Below are 18,762 nucleotides of genomic sequence, written 5' to 3' on the forward strand. Positions count from 1 at the left end.
AAAAAAAAAAAAAAAAAAAAAAGCAGATATTTTGATGTTAGTTAATCCCTTCAATAGTTAGATAAATTTTGGTATGATGTCGAGATATATGAACATTATAGCTATGAAGAATAAAGATACCATTAAGCAAAATGGATTATGTAAAATCTATTAAATTTTTATTATTTAATATACAAGCAAAACTTGTTTATTGTAGAAAAAATAGAACATAAAAATTAACACAAAGGAAAAAAATGTATAGTCCTACCACTGGGTTGAATGAATTCTGATATTTTTCCTTTGTGTGCTTCTTTCAGAAATATGGCTACACACACCTTTCTGCAGGAGAGCTGCTTCGTGATGAAAGGAAGAACCCAGATTCACAGTATGGTGAACTTATTGAAAAGTACATTAAAGAAGGAAAGATTGTACCAGTTGAGATAACCATCAGTTTATTAAAGAGGGTAAGGAGTGTGAATGCCAACCAGTTCAAATCAGCAAGAAATTAAATTCATCTTTTGGCTAGGCAGTTGCTTATGCCTGTAATCCTGGTACTTTTGGAAGCCAAGGCAAGAGGCCACGAATTCAAGATCAGCCTGGACAACCTAGTGAAACTCCATCTCTATAAAAAAAAAAAAAAAAAAAAAAAAAAAAAAAAAAGCCAGGGGTGGTGGCATATGTCTATAGTCTCAGCTGTTTGTGAGACTGAGGCAGGAGGATTGTTTGACCCCAGAAATTCAAGTCCAGCCTGGGAAACACAGTGAGACCTCCTTTCAAAAATAAATAAATAAATAAACAATAATAAATAAATAAGTCCACCTTTCATAAGTGTAATGAGAAATATCAAAGGTTTTTTTTCTTTCTTTTTTCAGACAGCATCTTACTCTGTCACCCAGGCTGGTGTGCATTGTCATGATCACAGCTCGCTGTAGCCTCAACCTTCCAGGCTCAAGAATCCTCCCACCTCAGCCTCCTGAATAGCTGGGACTACAGGCACATGCCACCACACCCAGCTAATTTTTTCTATTTTTTGTTGAGTCAGAGTCTCACTATGTTGCCTAGCCTAGGCTGGAACCCCTGGGCGCAAGTGATCCTCCCATCTTGGCCTCCCAAAGTGCTGAGATTGCAGGAGAAAGCCACCACGCCTGGCTCAGAGTATTGAATTTATTGCCAGTGGAATGCTTGAGAATGGCAGAATTGGAAACTTTGCTTTCACCTGGGAAGAAATTGGACAGTGGCAAGGACTCTCTACTTGGGTTTAGGGTCAGCTGTAGCTCAATTTAACATCCATTTATGTACACTTGGTCCTTTCTTTTTAACATTCTGACAGTTATTCTCTTTCATTTCTGTTTCTTCTTTTTTCCTCCCCCCCCTTGTTCCTTTTCTTTTTTCTTTTGTTCTTCTTCTTCTTTTTTTTAATAGACCTCTTTCTTTCTTCTTTCTCTCTTTTTAACCCATGTCTCTTTCATCGTTGATGTTCACTCAGTCTTGATGTCTGCTTTTATGGTGCATCACCATCTTCAATGTGACATGCTAAGACTTAATAGCTTTCAAAACTATAATATGTCACATCTGAGGCTGGGTGCAGTGGTTCATGCCTGTAATCCCAGCGCTTTGGGAGGCCAAGGAGTTTGAGACCAGTCTGGCCAACATGGTGAAACCCTGTCTAAACCAAAAAATACAAAAAATTAGCCAAGTGTGGTGGTGCATGCCTGTAATCCCATCTACTTAGGAGTCTGAGGCAGGAGAATCGCTTGAACCTGGGAGGCAGAGGTTGTGGTGAGCCGAGATTGTGCCACTGCACTCCAGACTGGGCAGCACAGCAAGACTCTGTCTCAAAAAAAAAAAAAAAACAGTCACATCTTGAAAACAGGTACCTTGTATTTACTAGGTGACTCTTCATGCTAGTTTCCTAAGACTGTAGTCATTAACAGGTATTTTCATATTTTCACATAGAACAGTGAGGGAAAAGAGAAAGGCAGTATTGGGAACAACAAGAAATAACTGAAGCCTGATGGAAAAGAAATATGTAAGCATCTGGTTGGAACTAAAGACATTGGGAATGAAAAGTGGCTCACACACACTTTCTTACCTCTTGTCTCAGAGGTTGGAGTAACCTGCTTCCGTTCCAAAATAAACAAATCCTCTCTCCCTATTCACTCGCTCTAATGACCTTTCTCTGCTTTATAGCTAAGCATTATGAAAGAGCAGTCTATATTGTTTTTACTTTTTCAGTTTCTGCTTTTCAATCCTTTGTAGTCAGATTCTGTTTCTATCTCCATTGCAGCTGCTCTTGCAAGTTATCAGTGATAATCTCTATCAAATAATGATACGTTTACTCATTATTTTTCTTGTCATATTTAACTCTGATCAGTCTGTTTGAAAATCATTCCCCCTTTGTTCATCATGAAAGCATTCTTTTTTTCTCTTCCTACTGAGTGACTGCTATTTCTCAATCCTCTTTAATAGTTATTCTTCTTTTGCAAGTTTCCTAAACCATGATGCTTCTTATGGTTTTATACTTGGTTGTCTTTAGCTCTCGTTTTATATATTTTTTTCTGGATGGTTTTAGCCATGCCTAAAGCTTTCACTATGCTAGTGTTGCTAAAGTCTGAAGTCTATAGCTCTAGAACAAAATGTTTGATTTGAATGCCAGACATGTGTGTGTGTGTGTGTGTGTGTGTATCTGTGTGTATGTGTATATACACACATTATCTCATTTAATCATATATATATATATATAATTTTTTTTTTTTTTGAGACAGATTTTGCTCTTTTTGCCTAGCCTAGAGTGCAATAGCGCGATCTTAGCTCACCCCCACCTCCACCTCCTGGGTTCAAGTGATTCTCCTGCCTCAGCCTCCCAAGTAGCTGGGATTACAGGCATGTGCCACCACATCCAGCTAATTTTGAATTTTTAGTGGATAAGCGGTTCCTCCGTGTTGGTCAGGCTGGTCTCGAGCTCTGAGCTCAGGTTATCCACCCACTTCAGCCTCCCAAAATGCTAGGATTATAGGCATGAGCCACCATGCCCAGCCCAGATGTATATTTTTAACTAGTTAACTACTAGGCCTCTATCTGAATGTCTCACAAGTGTCTCAAAATCAACATGTCAGAGGCTGAGTGTATTGTCTAAAATGTGATCTTCCTTTATTTCCTGTCTTGGTTAATGGTTCTACCATCTACCTAATTACTCAAGGCAGAAATCTGAGAATCATCCTATATTCTCCTGCCTCTTCCTCACTTTGCCAAATCCATTCATTGAGCATATCTTTCCAATTATCTTTCTTTTAATCCTCTTCTGTTACTCTCTTCTCTGTCATTGCTATCACCTTAGTTCACATTCTCTTTTTCTTACCTGGACCATCAGTAGAGACTCCTTGTTAGTCTTTTTGCTTTTAATCCATCCTTGTCCCCTTCTGATTCATCCTCTTCAGTGCAGTCAGAGTGATTTTTTTCTAAAAGGCAATATGAGCCTGTTATTTTACTGCTTAAAATTCTTAAATGGCCCTGTATTGCTTCCAGAATAAAACTCAAACTCCTTGGTGTCCCATACAAAGTTCTTCATTAGTCTTACTTTCTGCTTTCTAGTCATATCTCCTACCACACTCTACACATATCCTAAGATTCAGTTGTACCAGCTTATAGATTCATCAAAGCTGTTATGCTTTCTCATTTATACTTTCAGTTTCCACCATCTGGAGGACATTGATCCCTCTCTGCCTACACATGCCATTTCATTATTCAGGATTCAGTTCCACTGCCACCTCTTTGGTTAAGCTTTCTCTGGTGGTTTCCTTGCAGTTTGTGCTGACTTCTTTGTTTTATTATAGCATCCTTTGCATACTTGATTATAGAACTTAGCACATGTATGTATATGTATTTGTCATGCACTCAACTGTGAGTCCCCCCAGGGACAAGAGTCATGACCTTGCTTTTCATGTTCCCTGATCACAGGCCTTGAATAAATATGTGCTGAATGAATATAATATTGATGTGCCTTCTTCACATATCTTCCACTACCATAATTGTGGTAGAAAGGCTATAGCAGAGGCCCAAAGCATTCTGAAGTTTTGTGAATATCAAAGAAGAAGCTAGATGCCAGGATAAAAAACCAATTCTCAGATAAAGGGATCATGGGTCCTGACAGCCATTGTTCTTGAGGAACCAGGGAAGTTTGAACATGGCGAGTACCGAATGTCAGTTTTCTTTGCAATAGAGACTCCTCTAAGGTCTATCACAGTCATGCACCTGCGCTTATCATGTGGTGATTGAAGTGGCAAGGATTTGGAGATTAGAGATCTCCAGCTCCCATTTATATATTCCCACATTCTACCTAAATTCAGGCTTTGGAAGAGGTGAAATGGGTCATTCTTGCTATCTTTTTGAAGGAGGTGTTTCTTTTGTTCCCTTTGTTTTGGGGCAACCAGTGGCATTTGGTTTTAATTAGCTTCAGTTAAAAAGTATTTTATTTGACATTAATTATTAATGCTAATGGTCTTTTATATTTGTCCAAAGCTTTGTGCTATTGGACTTGAATTATATGAATAGCTGAGTTGAGCACCTGTAGACGTAATATGCTTTCCATTACAGCAATACGACTTGGGAAGAGCAAACAGAACACAAGACAGGGTCTACAGTTGCTGGAGGAAAGATATTGGTTAATGGTTATTTTCCTCTTATTGCTGCTCTTATTGTTTATTTACAACTTTGTGAATGCGTATGTGAAAGTAATGTATACTTAACTATAGAAAATTTGGAAACCACAGAAAAAAATTGTGTGTATAAAATGATGAGGTTGTGAGAGGGGCACATACCCATAACCTCACCAGCTTGAGGCAATCATGTTAATACATTGATGGATTTCTTTTTTTTTTTTTTTTTTTTTTTTTTTTGAGAAGGAGTTTTGCTCTTGTTACCCAGGCTGGAGTGCAATGGCGCGATCTCGGCTCACCGCAACCTCCGCCTCCTGGGTTCAGGCAATTCTCCTGCCTCAGCCTCCTGAGTAGCTGGGATTACAGGCACGTGCCACCATGCCCAGCTAATTTTTTTTGTATTTTTAGTAGAGACGGGGTTTCACCATGTTGACCAGGATGGTCTCGATTTCTTGACCTCGTGATCCACCCGCCTCGGCCTCCCAAAGTGCTGGGATTACAGGCTTGAGCCACCGCGCCTGGCCACATTGATGGATTTCTTTCTCGTGTTTTTTTTTTTTTTTCTATGTACCCTCCACCCTTTACTTATGGTTTAAATAATAATAATAAAACCAACACCCATGTGTACACCACCATGCTTGAGAAATTGCATTTTGTTAATGTAGTATTGAACGTAAATCTTCTTTTCCCTTTAGGAAATGGATCAGACAATGGCTGCCAATGCTCAGAAGAATAAATTCTTGATTGATGGGTTTCCAAGAAATCAAGACAACCTTCAAGGTTGGAACAAGACCATGGATGGGAAGGCAGATGTATCTTTTGTTCTGTTTTTTGACTGTAATAATGAGGTAATGAAAATCTTCATCTGCCCACATAAGCTTTAAGCAACTGTCAGTCAACTATTAGAGAAAAACAAAGAATTTTTTTTACTTATATTTACGTTTTATATTGGCAGCAGTGTTTTTTGAATTGGTAGAATGGATGGACAGAACAGCACTGTCTTGCTGTTGGAGTATTAAAAGCTGTTTGGCATTAGCATCCTTGTGGAGCTAAATTTTGCAATTTTGATTTATTTTCAAAATAACAAGAATCAGTTTTGTTTTTTTTTAAAAAATAAGAATTGACATACATAATGATATTAGTGAAGCTGAACTACTTTCTGAGGTAGACATTACTGTCTAAGAGCATCTTGCCTTAGGGTGTTGTTTACTGGAAGAGAAACACATTTCTGAGGAGTTGGGGAGATTTCTGTTTTAAAGAAACATCCAGCATAGCCTGATTTGTCTTAAGAGTGAAATGATCTTGAAAAAAGCAAACAAATGTAATTTGCTTTTTTCTTTTCTTTTTTTTTTTATCTTTTATTTTACAAATGTAATTTTCTTTCTGGTAGTTCTAATAAGGAAGCCAGACATACCTTTGAATAACTTAATACATTTCTCAGAATAATTTAATTAAAAAGGCCTGACTCTGTTTGACAGCTGCTGTCATATAAATTTTATTAAATTAATGCCACAGCCTAAAAGACCAGGAATCTGAAGTAGTACCTTGAAAGAAGTTGGCTGTTCTTAGGTTGAATTGTAAATGTGTCTTTGGTGGAGAGACTTGCTGCAGCCTTTGTGTTGTTTTATTTTATTTTATTTTGAGACCAAGTCTCATTCTGTTGCTCAGGCTAGAGTACAGTGGTGTGATCTCGACTCACTGCAACCTCTGTCTCCCTGGTTCAATCAAGCAATTCTCCTGACACAGCCTCCCAAGTAGCTGGGATTACAGGTGTGCACCAGCAGGCCCAGTTAATTTTCATATTTTTAGTAGAGACAGGGTTTCACCATGTTGGCCAGGCTGGTCTCAAAGTGATCCTGACCTCAAGTGATCCACCTGCCTCAGCCTCCCAAAGTGCCGGGATTACAGGCATGAGCCACTGCACCTGGCGTCTTGGGTTCTTTTAAAATGTGACTCTTTTCTTCCAACCCCCAAAAATATGTTTTCATTTACCCTTCAAAGTTAACTTTAGAATGTTACCACAGCTTTGTAACTAAGGAATGTTTATCACAATTAACAAGGGATGCTTTATTCAAATGCAAATATGTTGACTCAAATATCTGGAAATTATGGAATTATCAAAAAGTAAGCAAAAATGGAACAAAGTTTGAGGCATGTAATTCATACCTAATAAGTTAATAATATGTCTGAGATGAAACCATACACATACAGATCTTTTTATTGCAGTTTGAAAAAAAATGCACAGGAAAAACTGAGTCATGAATGAATTCTTATTATGCTTTGTACTTATTTAACCTAGTTTATATAAATTGAACCACATGTTTAAATTTAAAAGGACTTTGCATGTTGATTAATGAATTAGACACATTGGGTTTATTGCAGAGGTTTTTTTTTTTGGTTATTTCTTTAAACTCTGTTTTCTTTTTAGGTTAAAAGAATGGCAAATTCATATCTTTATTTTTTTAATAACTTTATATTTCTTTTTAGATCTGTATTGAACGATGTCTTGAGAGGGGAAAGAGTAGTGGTAGGAGTGATGACAACAGAGAGAGCTTGGAAAAGAGGTACTGTGCAGTTTTTACATACACCACTTCAATCCCAGACCTGCCCTGTTTGGTCCAGGAAAAAAAAGTCACATTTAAACATGTAAAATGGCTGGTTTAAGATGTTAAGTGAATTGGTCAGGGCAAATCCAGTGTTCTGTGAGCTATCCTATAACATATAGAAGAAAAGATGGATACCTAGAACCTTGCAATATTTTCTTCTTTTGCAGAATTCAGACCTACCTTCAGTCAACAAAGCCGATTATTGACTTATATGAAGAAATGGGGAAAGTGAAGAAAATAGATGCTTCTAAATCTGTTGATGAAGTAAGTGTTCCTAGCCTACCTTTAAAAAAACATGTCATATAAAAATGTGATTATTTGTTTTGGGGTAGGCAGGAGAAAAGGAATACTATCACAGACTAGTTTTTCAAGACACTGAAGTCTGGGCATGGTGGCTCATGCCTGTAATCCTAGCACAGGAGTTCGAGACCAGCCTGGGCAACATACTGAGACTCTGTCTCTTAAAAAAAGAAAAGAAAAGAAGACACTGGAGACTAAATGAATAATTAGGGTTTTTCCATTTTGAGTAAAATCTAAAATGGGATTTACAATTTCAAACTTGTTCTTCATGACAATTGGGTGGTTTTTGAATTCCAAACTTCCTCCCAAGCACTAGAAAACTGGTATTTTAAGAAATGTGAGTTGGGGCCGGGCAGTGGCTCACACCTGTAATCCCAGCACTTTGGGAGGCTGAGGTGGGCAATATCACCTGAGGTCAGGAGTTCGAGACCAGCCTGGCAAATGTGGTCAAACTCCATCTCTACTAAAAATACAAAAATTACCTGGGTGTGGTCGTGGGAGCCTGTAATTCCAGCTACTTGGGAAGCTGAGGCAGGAGAATTGCTTGAACCCGGGAGGTGGAGGTTCAGTGAGCTGAGATCGTGCCATTGCACTCCTGCCTGGACAACAGGAGCAAAACTCCATCTCAAAAAAAAAAAAAAAAAAAAAAAATGTGAGTTGGAACACGTAAATGGCAAGTCATCTCACTCAAGAGCTCCAGGCTTCTTTCTTCTGCCACAGAACAAATAGCAGCAGAGATGCAAGGTTTCCATGACTTATCACTTTTCTCTTTTTTTATAAGTCATTGATCTCTAAACTGTGGTTTGTAAGCCCAGCAAAATTTCTAGTATCTCTTAATGAACCTAATCTCCCTTTCCCCAATTCCCTGACTCTTCATCCTCTTATAGTCATAAGATAAAAGAGAAAGGCCCAGAGGAAGAAGATTCAGGGACTTTTTTTTAATCCATTGACACTTTGTATAGAGGTGAGATAATAAATGAGAAAACTGTGTTTTAGAATCAGAGCTAACAAGCCACTTCTGTTTATATTTTATCAGATTATTGGTAGGCTATCAAGAAGAATATTTTGTCCTAAAAGCACTAATTGAATTTAATATAGTCACAATTTTATATGTATTATTTATATAATATTACCATCTAAAGTAAAATAGATGAAACTAAGAAGTTAAGTGATTTTTAAACATGTTTCATTTTGAAAATTAATGTAAATTTGATTATTTTTAATAAGAACTTAGCTGTGTGGTATTTTAACAATGATTATCATCTTTTTAAAAATTATTATCATCTTTTTCCTTTACAGGTTTTTGATGAAGTTGTGAAGATTTTTGACAAGGAAGGCTAATTCTAAACCTGAAAGCATCCTTGAAATCATGCTTGAATATCGCTTTGATAGCTGCTATCACAACCCCTTTTTAAGGCAATTTTAATCTTTCATAACTACATCTCAATTAGTGGCTGGAAAGTATATGGTTAAATAAATTAAATTTTTTATTTTTTTTTTGGTCACAGGAATAGACAGTGAATTCAGGTTTAACTTCATCTTAGTTATGGTGCTCACTAAACAAAGAAGGGTATTAGCTAGTTTATTTTTTTTAATTCAAAAAGAATATCCCTTTTATAGTTTGTGCCTTCTGTGGGCAAAACTTTTTAGTACGCATATGTATATCCCTTTAATAATTACAACGTGTTAGGATTTAGGGATACCCACTTTCTCTTTTTCTTGCAAGTTTTAAATTTCCAACCTTAACTGAATTTGTGGACCAAATATCAAAGGAACTTTTTTGTGTAGTCAGTTCTTATACAATGTGTTTGGTAAACAAACTGAAAATGGATTCTTAGCGGTGTTTTAGTATTTATCAAATAACTGACCATTTGCTATAGAAAGGTGAGAAAACTTAGGCTTTGTTTTACTACAACTTGTACAAAGTTGTATGACAGGGCATATTCTTTGCTTCCAAGATTTGGGTTGGGGGCACTAGGGGTTCAGAGCCTGGCAGAATTGTCAGCTTTATTCTGACATAATCTAAGGGTATGAGGCAAGGATCACATCTAATGATTGTGTTCCTTATACTCTGTTATATAGTGTTATTCATGATTCAGCTGATCTTAAAATTTCTAGCAGTGGAACCTTGAAATGCATGTGACTAGATTTATGCTAAAATGATTCAGTTAGCATTTTAGTAACACTTTAAAGGTTTTTTTTTGTTTTCTAGACTTAATAAAAGGTTAGGATTAATTAGAAGAAGCAATCTAGTTAAGTTTTCCATTTGTATTTTTATTTTCTTGAATACTTTTTTCATAGTTATTTGTTTAAAGAGATTTAAAAATCATTGCACTTTGGTCAGAAAAATAATAAATATATCTTATAAATGTTTGATTTCCTTCCTTGCTATTTTTATTCAGTAAATTCTTGTTTTGGCATTATGCTGAAGCACTGAAAGATAAATAATTTTTAAAAGGCTATAGAGTCTAAAGGAATATTCTTTTACATCAATTCTTCCTTAAAAATCTCTGAGAAATTTGTTTTCGCCTTACTTGTTTTTCCTTCTGTCACCAATGCTAAGTGTTATCCAAGGTCCTTAATATGAGATTTCTTAAAATCTTAAAATGTTTCTTGTTTTCAGCACTTACACCATTTGGTACACAGGGTCAAATAGGGCAAATAATTTTGTCTTTGTATAATTAGATTTGATATTTAAAGTCACTGGGAATAGTGAGGACAAGTTAATGGATGTTTTTATATTTTAATAGAATCATTTATTTCTATGTGTTATGAAATTCACTTACTAATGATAAATTTTTCAACATTCTTGCCATTAGAAATCAAAGTATTGCTAAGTACTGTAACATATTGGCCACCAAAGTTCGTATTCAGATTATCTTGGTTTCTTGGAAAAGATAGGAATGAGTTCTTATCTAGTGTCACAGTCCAGCCAATACAGAGGTGGTTTAATCAAACAGCTCTAGTATGAGGCCAAAGTAAAGACTAAGGTTTCGAGAGCATTCCTGCTCACATAAGTGAAGAAATCTGTCAGATAGGAATCTAAATATTTATACTGAGACTATGAAAGCAACCTTAAAGTTTTGAAGAAGACTGTTGAGACTAGGTGCTTTGCTTCCTTTCATCAGATATATTTCTGTGGCATTTGAGAACAGAAACCGAGAAACATGGTAATAACTAAATTATGAGGCTTTGCTTTTTGTTTGCTTTTAAGTAGAAAAACATATTGGCAACATTGAGTTTTGGAGTTGATTGAGATAATCTGACTTAACTAGTTTTGTCATTCCATTTGTTAAAGATACAGTCACCAAGAAGTTTCTGAGTTTTTTGAAAGACCCCAATTTAAGCCTTGCTACTTAAAAAAAAAATAACATTATTTCCATTCAGTGATGTTGGATGTATATGAATTATTTAGTAAATTATCTCAATAAATTTTGTGCTGTGGCCTTTGCTATTTGTTGGCTCAGATTTCTGTTCTCTAAGTATATTGAAGATCAAGAAGTATCCTGTTTAACATGTAGGTCCTTACACTACAAAGGCAGAGTTCAGGATTGTCAATGAAAATAGTCAAACTCTGTAAAAATATTTAAAGACATTTATTCTGAGCCAAATATGAGTGATCAGTGGCTTGTGCCACAGCCCTCAGGAGACCCTGAGAACATGTATGTATGGTGGTGGGCATGCAGCTTGTTTTTATACATTTTAGGGAGATATGAGACATCAGTCAATACATGTAACATGTACATGGTTCAGTCCAGAAGGGTGGGACAGCTGGAAGCAGGAATGGGGAAACATCCAAGTCTTAGGCAGTTAAAGATTTTCTGATTGGCAATTGGTTGAAAGAGTTACTATAAATAGAAAGGAATGTCTAGGACCAAGGTTTTATCACGCAGATGAAGCCTCTGTGTAGCAGGATTCAGAGAAAATAGATTGTAAATGCTTCTTATCAGACTTAAGAGTCTGTTCTAGCAGTAATTTCAAACAGGAGGAGACCTATAAGGAGGCATTTCTGGCTCTCCCTTCCCATCATGGCCTGAAACTAGTTTTTTGGGTTAACTCTGGAATGCCCTTGGCCTAGAGGGGGATCCATTCAGATGGTTGTGGGAGTGCTTAGAATTTTATTTTTGCTTTACAGGATCCAGGAAAATTTTTCATCCGGTTTTTCTGTTTCGGCTTAAGCAGAAAGCATGATTTTATCCCATTCCTTCAAGTAGTCTCCACTGAGACACAAGCAGCCTATTTCATTACCTAGCAGCAGCATCAATCACTTGTCTCTTTTGGGGGAAGATAACAGTAAGCAGTGTATATCAGGATGCAGGCTTTTTGTGGACTTGTGGCTTTGCTCTTGTATTAAGGCTTCCCAAACACTCCAGTGGTCCCTGGAGATAATAGTGGCTGAAAGTACTGGCCAGATAAGGTCAGCATCTTCTCCCTAGAGGTTTGGTTGTCATCTTCAAACACATACTAATTGCACAAGCAAACAGTACTACAAACACATTTTCTGCCTTCCAGGAGGTTATTATTATTATTATTTTGTCCAAAACATTCTGATATGAATAGATCTTCCAATGTCTTCTGTTGGTTAACTTTAATCATTCTTATTTATTCTATTTCAGTTCTCCCTAGCCCACCTGCATACTTCAGCTAAATTAACTATTCCTTAATAGTAAGCATTTTTTTCCCATGCTGTCAAGTTCAATTGTAAGCACTTTTTTTTTTTAATGAAAGGAAGGAAGCTCCTTTATTTTGTACCAAGGAGAAAGGAAAACAATGGTCCTAATCACTTACTCCTTTATTTTCTCATCCCTGAGGCCAGTGTCAATACTCTCTTGTATTATGGTATACTTTTCTTTGGATGGGTGTGGTTACTGTGCTTGTGATGTTACTCTTGGACCTCAGATAAGCCTGGAAGGTCACCATCTTTTCTGTTGTGCGGAGAGCTGAAGAACTAAGTTGAATTCTGGCTGCTGCCATATACCTGATGTCAACCATACCACATCTAGATTATCACTCAGGCATACACCTTTATGGGAACTCCTTTATGGGAGTTCATCAGAGCAGAACCTATTTCTCTTAGGTTCCTCTGCTTTAATGAGGTTTTCCTTTATGGCTTTGTCCTCCTGAAACAAAGAGGGTAAGAGAAGAGGGTTTATTTTGTCTTATTTAGGGAGATAAGAGTAATACATCAGAACATTTCTCTAGGTGAGGGTCTTTCAGCTACAGAAGATTATTTTTTATTTATGATATATTTTAATGTAACTGTATGCAACTTCTGAACACTGGTCTTTGACACCATACCCAACCAGAGTAAAAACATCTGCAGAGACAGGTTACCAGATACTTTCCCACATCGCAGCCCTAATGTTAGATAAGCACAGATATACTCTAAGAATTGTCTTCTACACAGTGAAGTCAAGCAGTTAAGCAGCATACTACATATGTATCCTCATTTAGTTGAAGAACCACAAATTAAAAGAGAAAGTAAAAATTTTTTAAAGCCATGAATGTGAGCTTTGGGAATGCTCTTACAATACTATTTTGAAGGTTTTCTGGAAGAAATATACTCTCAGTAGCTACTTCTATGAAATTAGAAAAAAAAGATATATGGTCTCAAGATGAGCTTCCAAGAAAAACCCTGAACTGAGTAAGTTTCCTTGTTAGTGTCTAAGCCTTTGCAGCCCTTTGAGGACTGTGGGTTGAACTGGCCTTTTTTTTGTTTTTGAGATGGAGTCTCACTCTGTTGCCAGGCTGGAGTGCAGTGGCGCGATCTTGGCTCACTGCAACCTCTGCCTCCTGGGTTCAAGCAGTTCTCCTGCCTCAGCCTCCCATGCAGCTGGGGCTGCAGGCACATACCACCATGCCCAGCTAATTTTTGTGTTTTTTAGTAGACAGGGTTTCACTGTAGCAGGAGCGGCCTGGGGAATGGATCTCTCGGACACCGAATACAGGAGGAAGGAATTTATTTCAGCTAGGAGCAAGGTGGCATAGGTGCCTAACAGCCAAGCCCGTCTAACAAAGGGAGGTTCAGGCTTTATATAGGCTCATACTTTAGATGTTACACATGGAAGAATCTTAGGTTCATAGTTTTAGGACTCACATGTGAAAAGGTTTTGGTTTACAGTTTTAGGACTCACATGTGAAAAGGTTTCTGGTTTGATCTTGTTTTAATTAAAAATAGTGCCTTCTGGAGAGTTTCCCCAAGGCCTAGCCTGTTGCTTTGAGGAAGGAGATTCAGGAGGCGCCAGCTGGCCTGCTCTCTCCTTTATTGAGATGCACAGTGGATGACAGAGGGTGAGGGAATCCCAAATGCCTGGATCTCCCTCCTCATCACCATGTTGGACAGGATGTTCTCGATCTCTTGACCTTGTGATTCGCCCACTTCAGCCTCCCAAAGTGCTGGGATTACAGGCGTGAGCCACTGCGTCTGGCCTGAACTGGCCGTCTTATAGCTGCTTGGCTTCAAGGACACCCAGAATGGAAAGACATTGAATAGTTTCATTAGTTGGCACTTAAAAGGACAAAGCTGTGTGCATGGCTCACCTTAAGTTGTTTATTAGTTTTGTTAAAAAGGATTTTAACAAATGGCTCCAAAATAGCTGCCAGCACTTCGCCAGTCTAGTAGGTATGATTGTGAAGAGACTGCATTGAAATGTCCTTGTCAAAATGTCACACTGTTTTCTTTTTAATTACCAGGTGCACAATAAGCACTACCATTGTCCTATCCTCAACTGGTATAACAGATTTGTAAATCATTATTTACATGATTTGGAGGGGAAAAATGCTGAAGTTTAAAGACTAATTTTTTAGGAGTGGGCGCAGTGGCTCACACCTGTAATCCCAGCACTTTGGGAGGCCGAGGTGGGTGAATCACTTTAGGTTAGGAGTTTGAGACCAGCCTGGCCAACATGGTGAAACGCTGTCTCTACTAAAAATACAAAAACTAGCCCGGCATGGTGGGGCACGCCTGTGGTCCCAGCTACTTGGGAGGCTGAGGCAGGAGAATTGCTTGAGCCCAGGAGTGTAGGTTGCAGTGAGCCGAGATTGTGCCACTGCACTCCATCCTAGGCAACAGAGTGAGACTCTGCCTCCAATAAATAAATAGACTAATTTTTGATTGGGTCAAAATATTCCCACATTAACATGAACTAATTGGAACAGCTACATCAGAATCCCCCTGGTTCCAAAATAACTGTCAGAATGTCCATGTCATAGTGTCAAAGATGATTGAGCAAAGACTATCTATAGTCCTTCCTTTCTCTGTTTAAGGTCTTTACTTAGGTCTGGATAAGTGCTGTTTGGGAAAAGCAGATAACTCCTGGACTTGGGGCTGCTGCTACTGTGTGCAAATGGAAATTCTGAAATGCAGGGGATGTGATGGGATGGGGGAGGGAGAGTAAAGCCATTTGTATAGAGAAGCAGGAGTTACATCTAGTTCTACTTTATACATGGTGGTTCTTTTTTATTGTTGTTCTTTTACTTTTTATTCCTTTACTTATTGGTTGTGACAGAGAAGGAGACACACAGCTCAGCCACCAGCCGCAGGGGACATGATGGTTCTTGCTGGAACTTTCTTATTCTATCAGTAATCACTCCCACAAAACACTATGTCTTAATCTGTTCAAAAGTCTTCACGTTCACAGACCACACTCGCACTTCTCTCCATGGGTATTTTGTTGATGAAAATAGGATTCAGGAATGTGATTTTCTTAACACCATCTATCTTCCTTTATCTTTAACTTGTGGTTTCAGTACTTTTGTGGCTATTTCTGAGTTTTGTTTATGTATTTGACTTAAGAAAGTAGCTGTTTATAGTCAGCAGCTAAATCACTGTTTTATATGACACAGATTATGGCCAGTTGGTGAAATAATAGCTAGGTACACATAGGAGGTATTACCACAGTCTGTAATCACATTCATGCAATGGTCTGTCATTTTAATTTAGCTAACTGGCCACTAGCAAGCCAATTTTCAGGGATGCTGACCCCTGTGACTGGAATCAGAGATTTGTTGCAGGCAGTCCACCTCTTTCTTAGGCCATGCTTCTGTCACCAGACCAAGGGAAGACAATAGCACCAAAATAATCACATTACAAAAACTGGCTGGCCATTCATTCAAACTATGTTTGAGACATCGGGGATACAACCATCAGTTACTATACAACCATTGCCCTCAACAGGGTTACTAGATAAACTCGAATCCTGTGGTTTCTTAGCTGACTGTGTTTCTGTAGAGTGCTTTAATGCTGGCACACTGTTTCCGCTCTGTGATTTTGTTTTCTTTTCCCAGCAGTTCTGAGGCAGGTTGGAATGGGGATTTTCCTGTTTCAGGGATGATCAAACTGAGGCCCGAAGAGTCCAAGTCAGTAGCCGCAGTCTTTACACTAGAGAGTGGTGGGTTTGGAACTAGAACCCAGACCTCCGGTCTTTAAAGATCTGCCTCCCAGGCCAGTGTGGTGGCTCACGGCTATAATCCCAGCACTTTGGGAGGCTGAGGGGAGCAGATCACCTGAGGTCAGGAGTTTGAGACCAGCCTGTCCAACACGGTAAAACCTTATCTCTACAAAAATAGAAAAATTAGCTGAGCATGGTGGCATGCACGTGTAATCCAAGCTACATGGGAGGCTGAGGCAACAGAATTGGTTGAACCTGGGAGGCAGATGTTGCAGTGAGCCAAGATTATGCCCCTGCACTCCAGACTGAGAGCAAGACTCTGTCTCAAAAAAAAAAAAAAAAAAAAAAAAAGATCTGCCTCCTGTCTTTCTAGTCTCTGCTGCCTATCTGTAATAAGGAACCGTGACCTCTAATACCCCGCCGTGCTTCCCATCACTAGGCTATTACCCTTGGTTATTTCCTCATTGCATAGATCACCACGTGGAGTTACTTTCACTTATTGTTTGATTTCCCCCACTAGATTTTCAGTGCCAGAAGACCACTTACCTTGTTTATTCCTGTTTTCCAATACCTACACAAGTGCCTGCACGTAGTAGGCACTCAATAAATATTTGTTGAAAAATAAACTGAAAAAGAAATGTATTTTTGGCAGTGGCTGTAGCTACAAGTTACATCATTGAACTTTGGGTTCCAGTAGGGTCTGCTTGTGATCTCCTTAGGATTCTATTTTCATTCCCTCTGAAGATTGGGAGCTGATCATCATGAAGTACTGGGACCCCACCAGCTTCCCTCTGTTTTCAGTACACAACTCATGAAAAGACTTACAATATGACTTATCTCGGGGGGAAAAAAGAAAGGGATAAGAAATTGGTGAAAATATCACCCTCCTATCCATAGTTCAATCTATGTTGACAGATTTTTTTTTTAACCTATTGTACCTCTATTTCATTATTACTATGTTAGGACATGGAAAATCTCTGCTTTATGAAGGCTTTTGACAATTTTTGTTCGCGCCACAGATTTGAAACGACTTAATATAAATTTCTACTTGAAGCCTTATAAGATTATAGTACAACCTCAGCAATTTAACATTAAATTTAAAAATTAATGTTAAAATTTAACAATTTAATTTTTCAAATTTATTAAATTCGAAAAGAATAAAATTATATGCTTTTAGCCTGCTTTCTCCTCTATAGCTGTGTGTTGTGGTTCTTAATTAATGAAGTCTTTGAATGGGAAAGAGATTTCAGAGGTCTTAGTTGTATTTCTCTATTGCCTTACTGACCTGGCACAGAGTAGATTATTAAATGTTTGTATATTGAAAGAAGGAAGCCGGGCGCAGTGGCTCCCGCCTGTAATGCCAGCACTTTGGGAGGCTGAGGCGGGTGGATCACGAGGTCAGGAGTTAGAGACCAGCCTGACCAGGCAAAACCCCATCTCTACTAAAAATACAAAATTAGCTGGGTGTGGTGGCACAGGCCTATCTATAATCCCACCTACTCGGGAGGCTGAGGCAGGAGAATCGCTTGAACCCGGGAGGGGGAGGTTGCGGTGAGACAAGATTATGCCATTGTACTCTAGCCTGGCCTGCAAGAATGAAACTCTGCCTCAAAAAAAAGAAAAGAAAAAGAAGGAGCCGAGAGCAGTGGCTCACGCCTGTAATCCCAGCACTTTGGGAGGCCGAGGCGGGTGGATCACGAGGTCAAGAGATCGAGACCATCCTGGTCAACATGGTGAAACCCCGTCTCTACTAAAAATACAAAAAAAAAAAAAAAAATTAGCTGGGCATGGTGGTGTGTGCCTGTAATCCCAGCTACTCTGGAGGTTGAGGCAGGAGAATTGCCTGAACCCGGGAGGCGGAGGTTGCGGTGACCCGAGATAGCGCCATTGCACTCCAGCCTGGGTAACAAGAGCGAAACTCCGTCTCAAAAAAAAAAAAAAAAAGAAGGAAAGTGTCCTCTTCAAAGCCCTCCAGATAGGAGCAGAACTAGGCCTAGAACCCAATTCTTCTTTCTCCCAGCTCTTATTCCTCAACACCAACATGCTTTTTTTCTTTTTTTTTTTTTCTAAGAAGAAAAGGGGTCTGGCTCTGTTACCCCATTGCAATCTCTGCCCTTAATCAGGTTCAATCAACCCTCCCACCTCAGCTTTCCGAGTAGCTGGGACCACATGCATGCACCATCATGCCCAGCTAATTTAAAAAAATTTTTTTATAGAGACAGGGTTTTGCCATGTTGCCCAGGCTAGCCTCCAACTCCTGAACTCGAGTGATCTGCCTGCCTCGGCCTCCCAAAATTTTGGGATTATAGGCGTGAGTCATTGAGCCACGGTGCCTGGCCACCAACATGCTTTTATCTCCTTCATTCCTAAAAAACACTTGGAAAGTATCCTGTGATGCCCCAGAACCACTATATTATTATGTAACAAGATTTCCTTCAGTGTGCTGAGCATTTGTTGAATGTCTGTTAAATTGTATTTAAAACAACTAGTGCCTCAAGCCCTACCCCAGAAATTCTAATTTTATTTATTTATTTATTTATTTATTATTTTAAAATTTATTTTATTTTATTTTATTATTATTTTTTTTTGAGATGGAGTTTCGCTCTTGTTACCCAGGCTGGAGTGCAATGGCGCGATCTCGGCTCACCGCAACCTCTGCCTCCCGGGTTCAGGCAATTCTCCTGCCCCAGCCTCCTGAGTAGCTGGGATTACAGGCACGCGCCACCATGCCCAGCTAATTTTTTGTATTTTTAGTAGAGACGGGGTTTCACCATGTTGACCAGGATGGTCTCGATCTCTTGACCTCGTGATCCACCCGCCTCGGCCTCCCAC

The 18,762-nt window shown here is 38.7% G+C and overlaps 1 protein-coding gene across 2 annotated transcripts in view; it reads left to right on the plus strand.

Annotated features, from left to right (window-relative positions):
* The window catches only part of CMPK1 (cytidine/uridine monophosphate kinase 1), a 40,000-nt gene extending 29,006 nt beyond the window's left edge, over nt 1-10,994 (plus strand). The window contains exons 2-6 of one of the 2 annotated variants that reach the window (XM_032247513.1): nt 297-443; nt 5,330-5,482; nt 7,122-7,198; nt 7,408-7,504; nt 8,840-10,994. In XM_032247513.1, coding sequence (XP_032103404.1) covers nt 297-443; nt 5,330-5,482; nt 7,122-7,198; nt 7,408-7,504; nt 8,840-8,881 — 516 coding nt within the window. In that variant the 3' untranslated portion in view covers nt 8,882-10,994. The remainder of the gene's footprint in view (nt 1-296; nt 444-5,329; nt 5,483-7,121; nt 7,199-7,407; nt 7,505-8,839) is intronic. The other variant, XM_032247515.1, reaches the window with a different exon arrangement.
* The last annotated feature ends 7,768 nt before the right edge of the window (nt 10,995-18,762 follow it).

This window comes from Sapajus apella, unplaced genomic scaffold (genome assembly GCF_009761245.1).
Source record: "Sapajus apella isolate SASKATOON/1434 unplaced genomic scaffold, GSC_monkey_1.0 scaffold62, whole genome shotgun sequence".
Classification (NCBI taxonomy): Eukaryota; Metazoa; Chordata; class Mammalia; order Primates; family Cebidae; genus Sapajus; species Sapajus apella.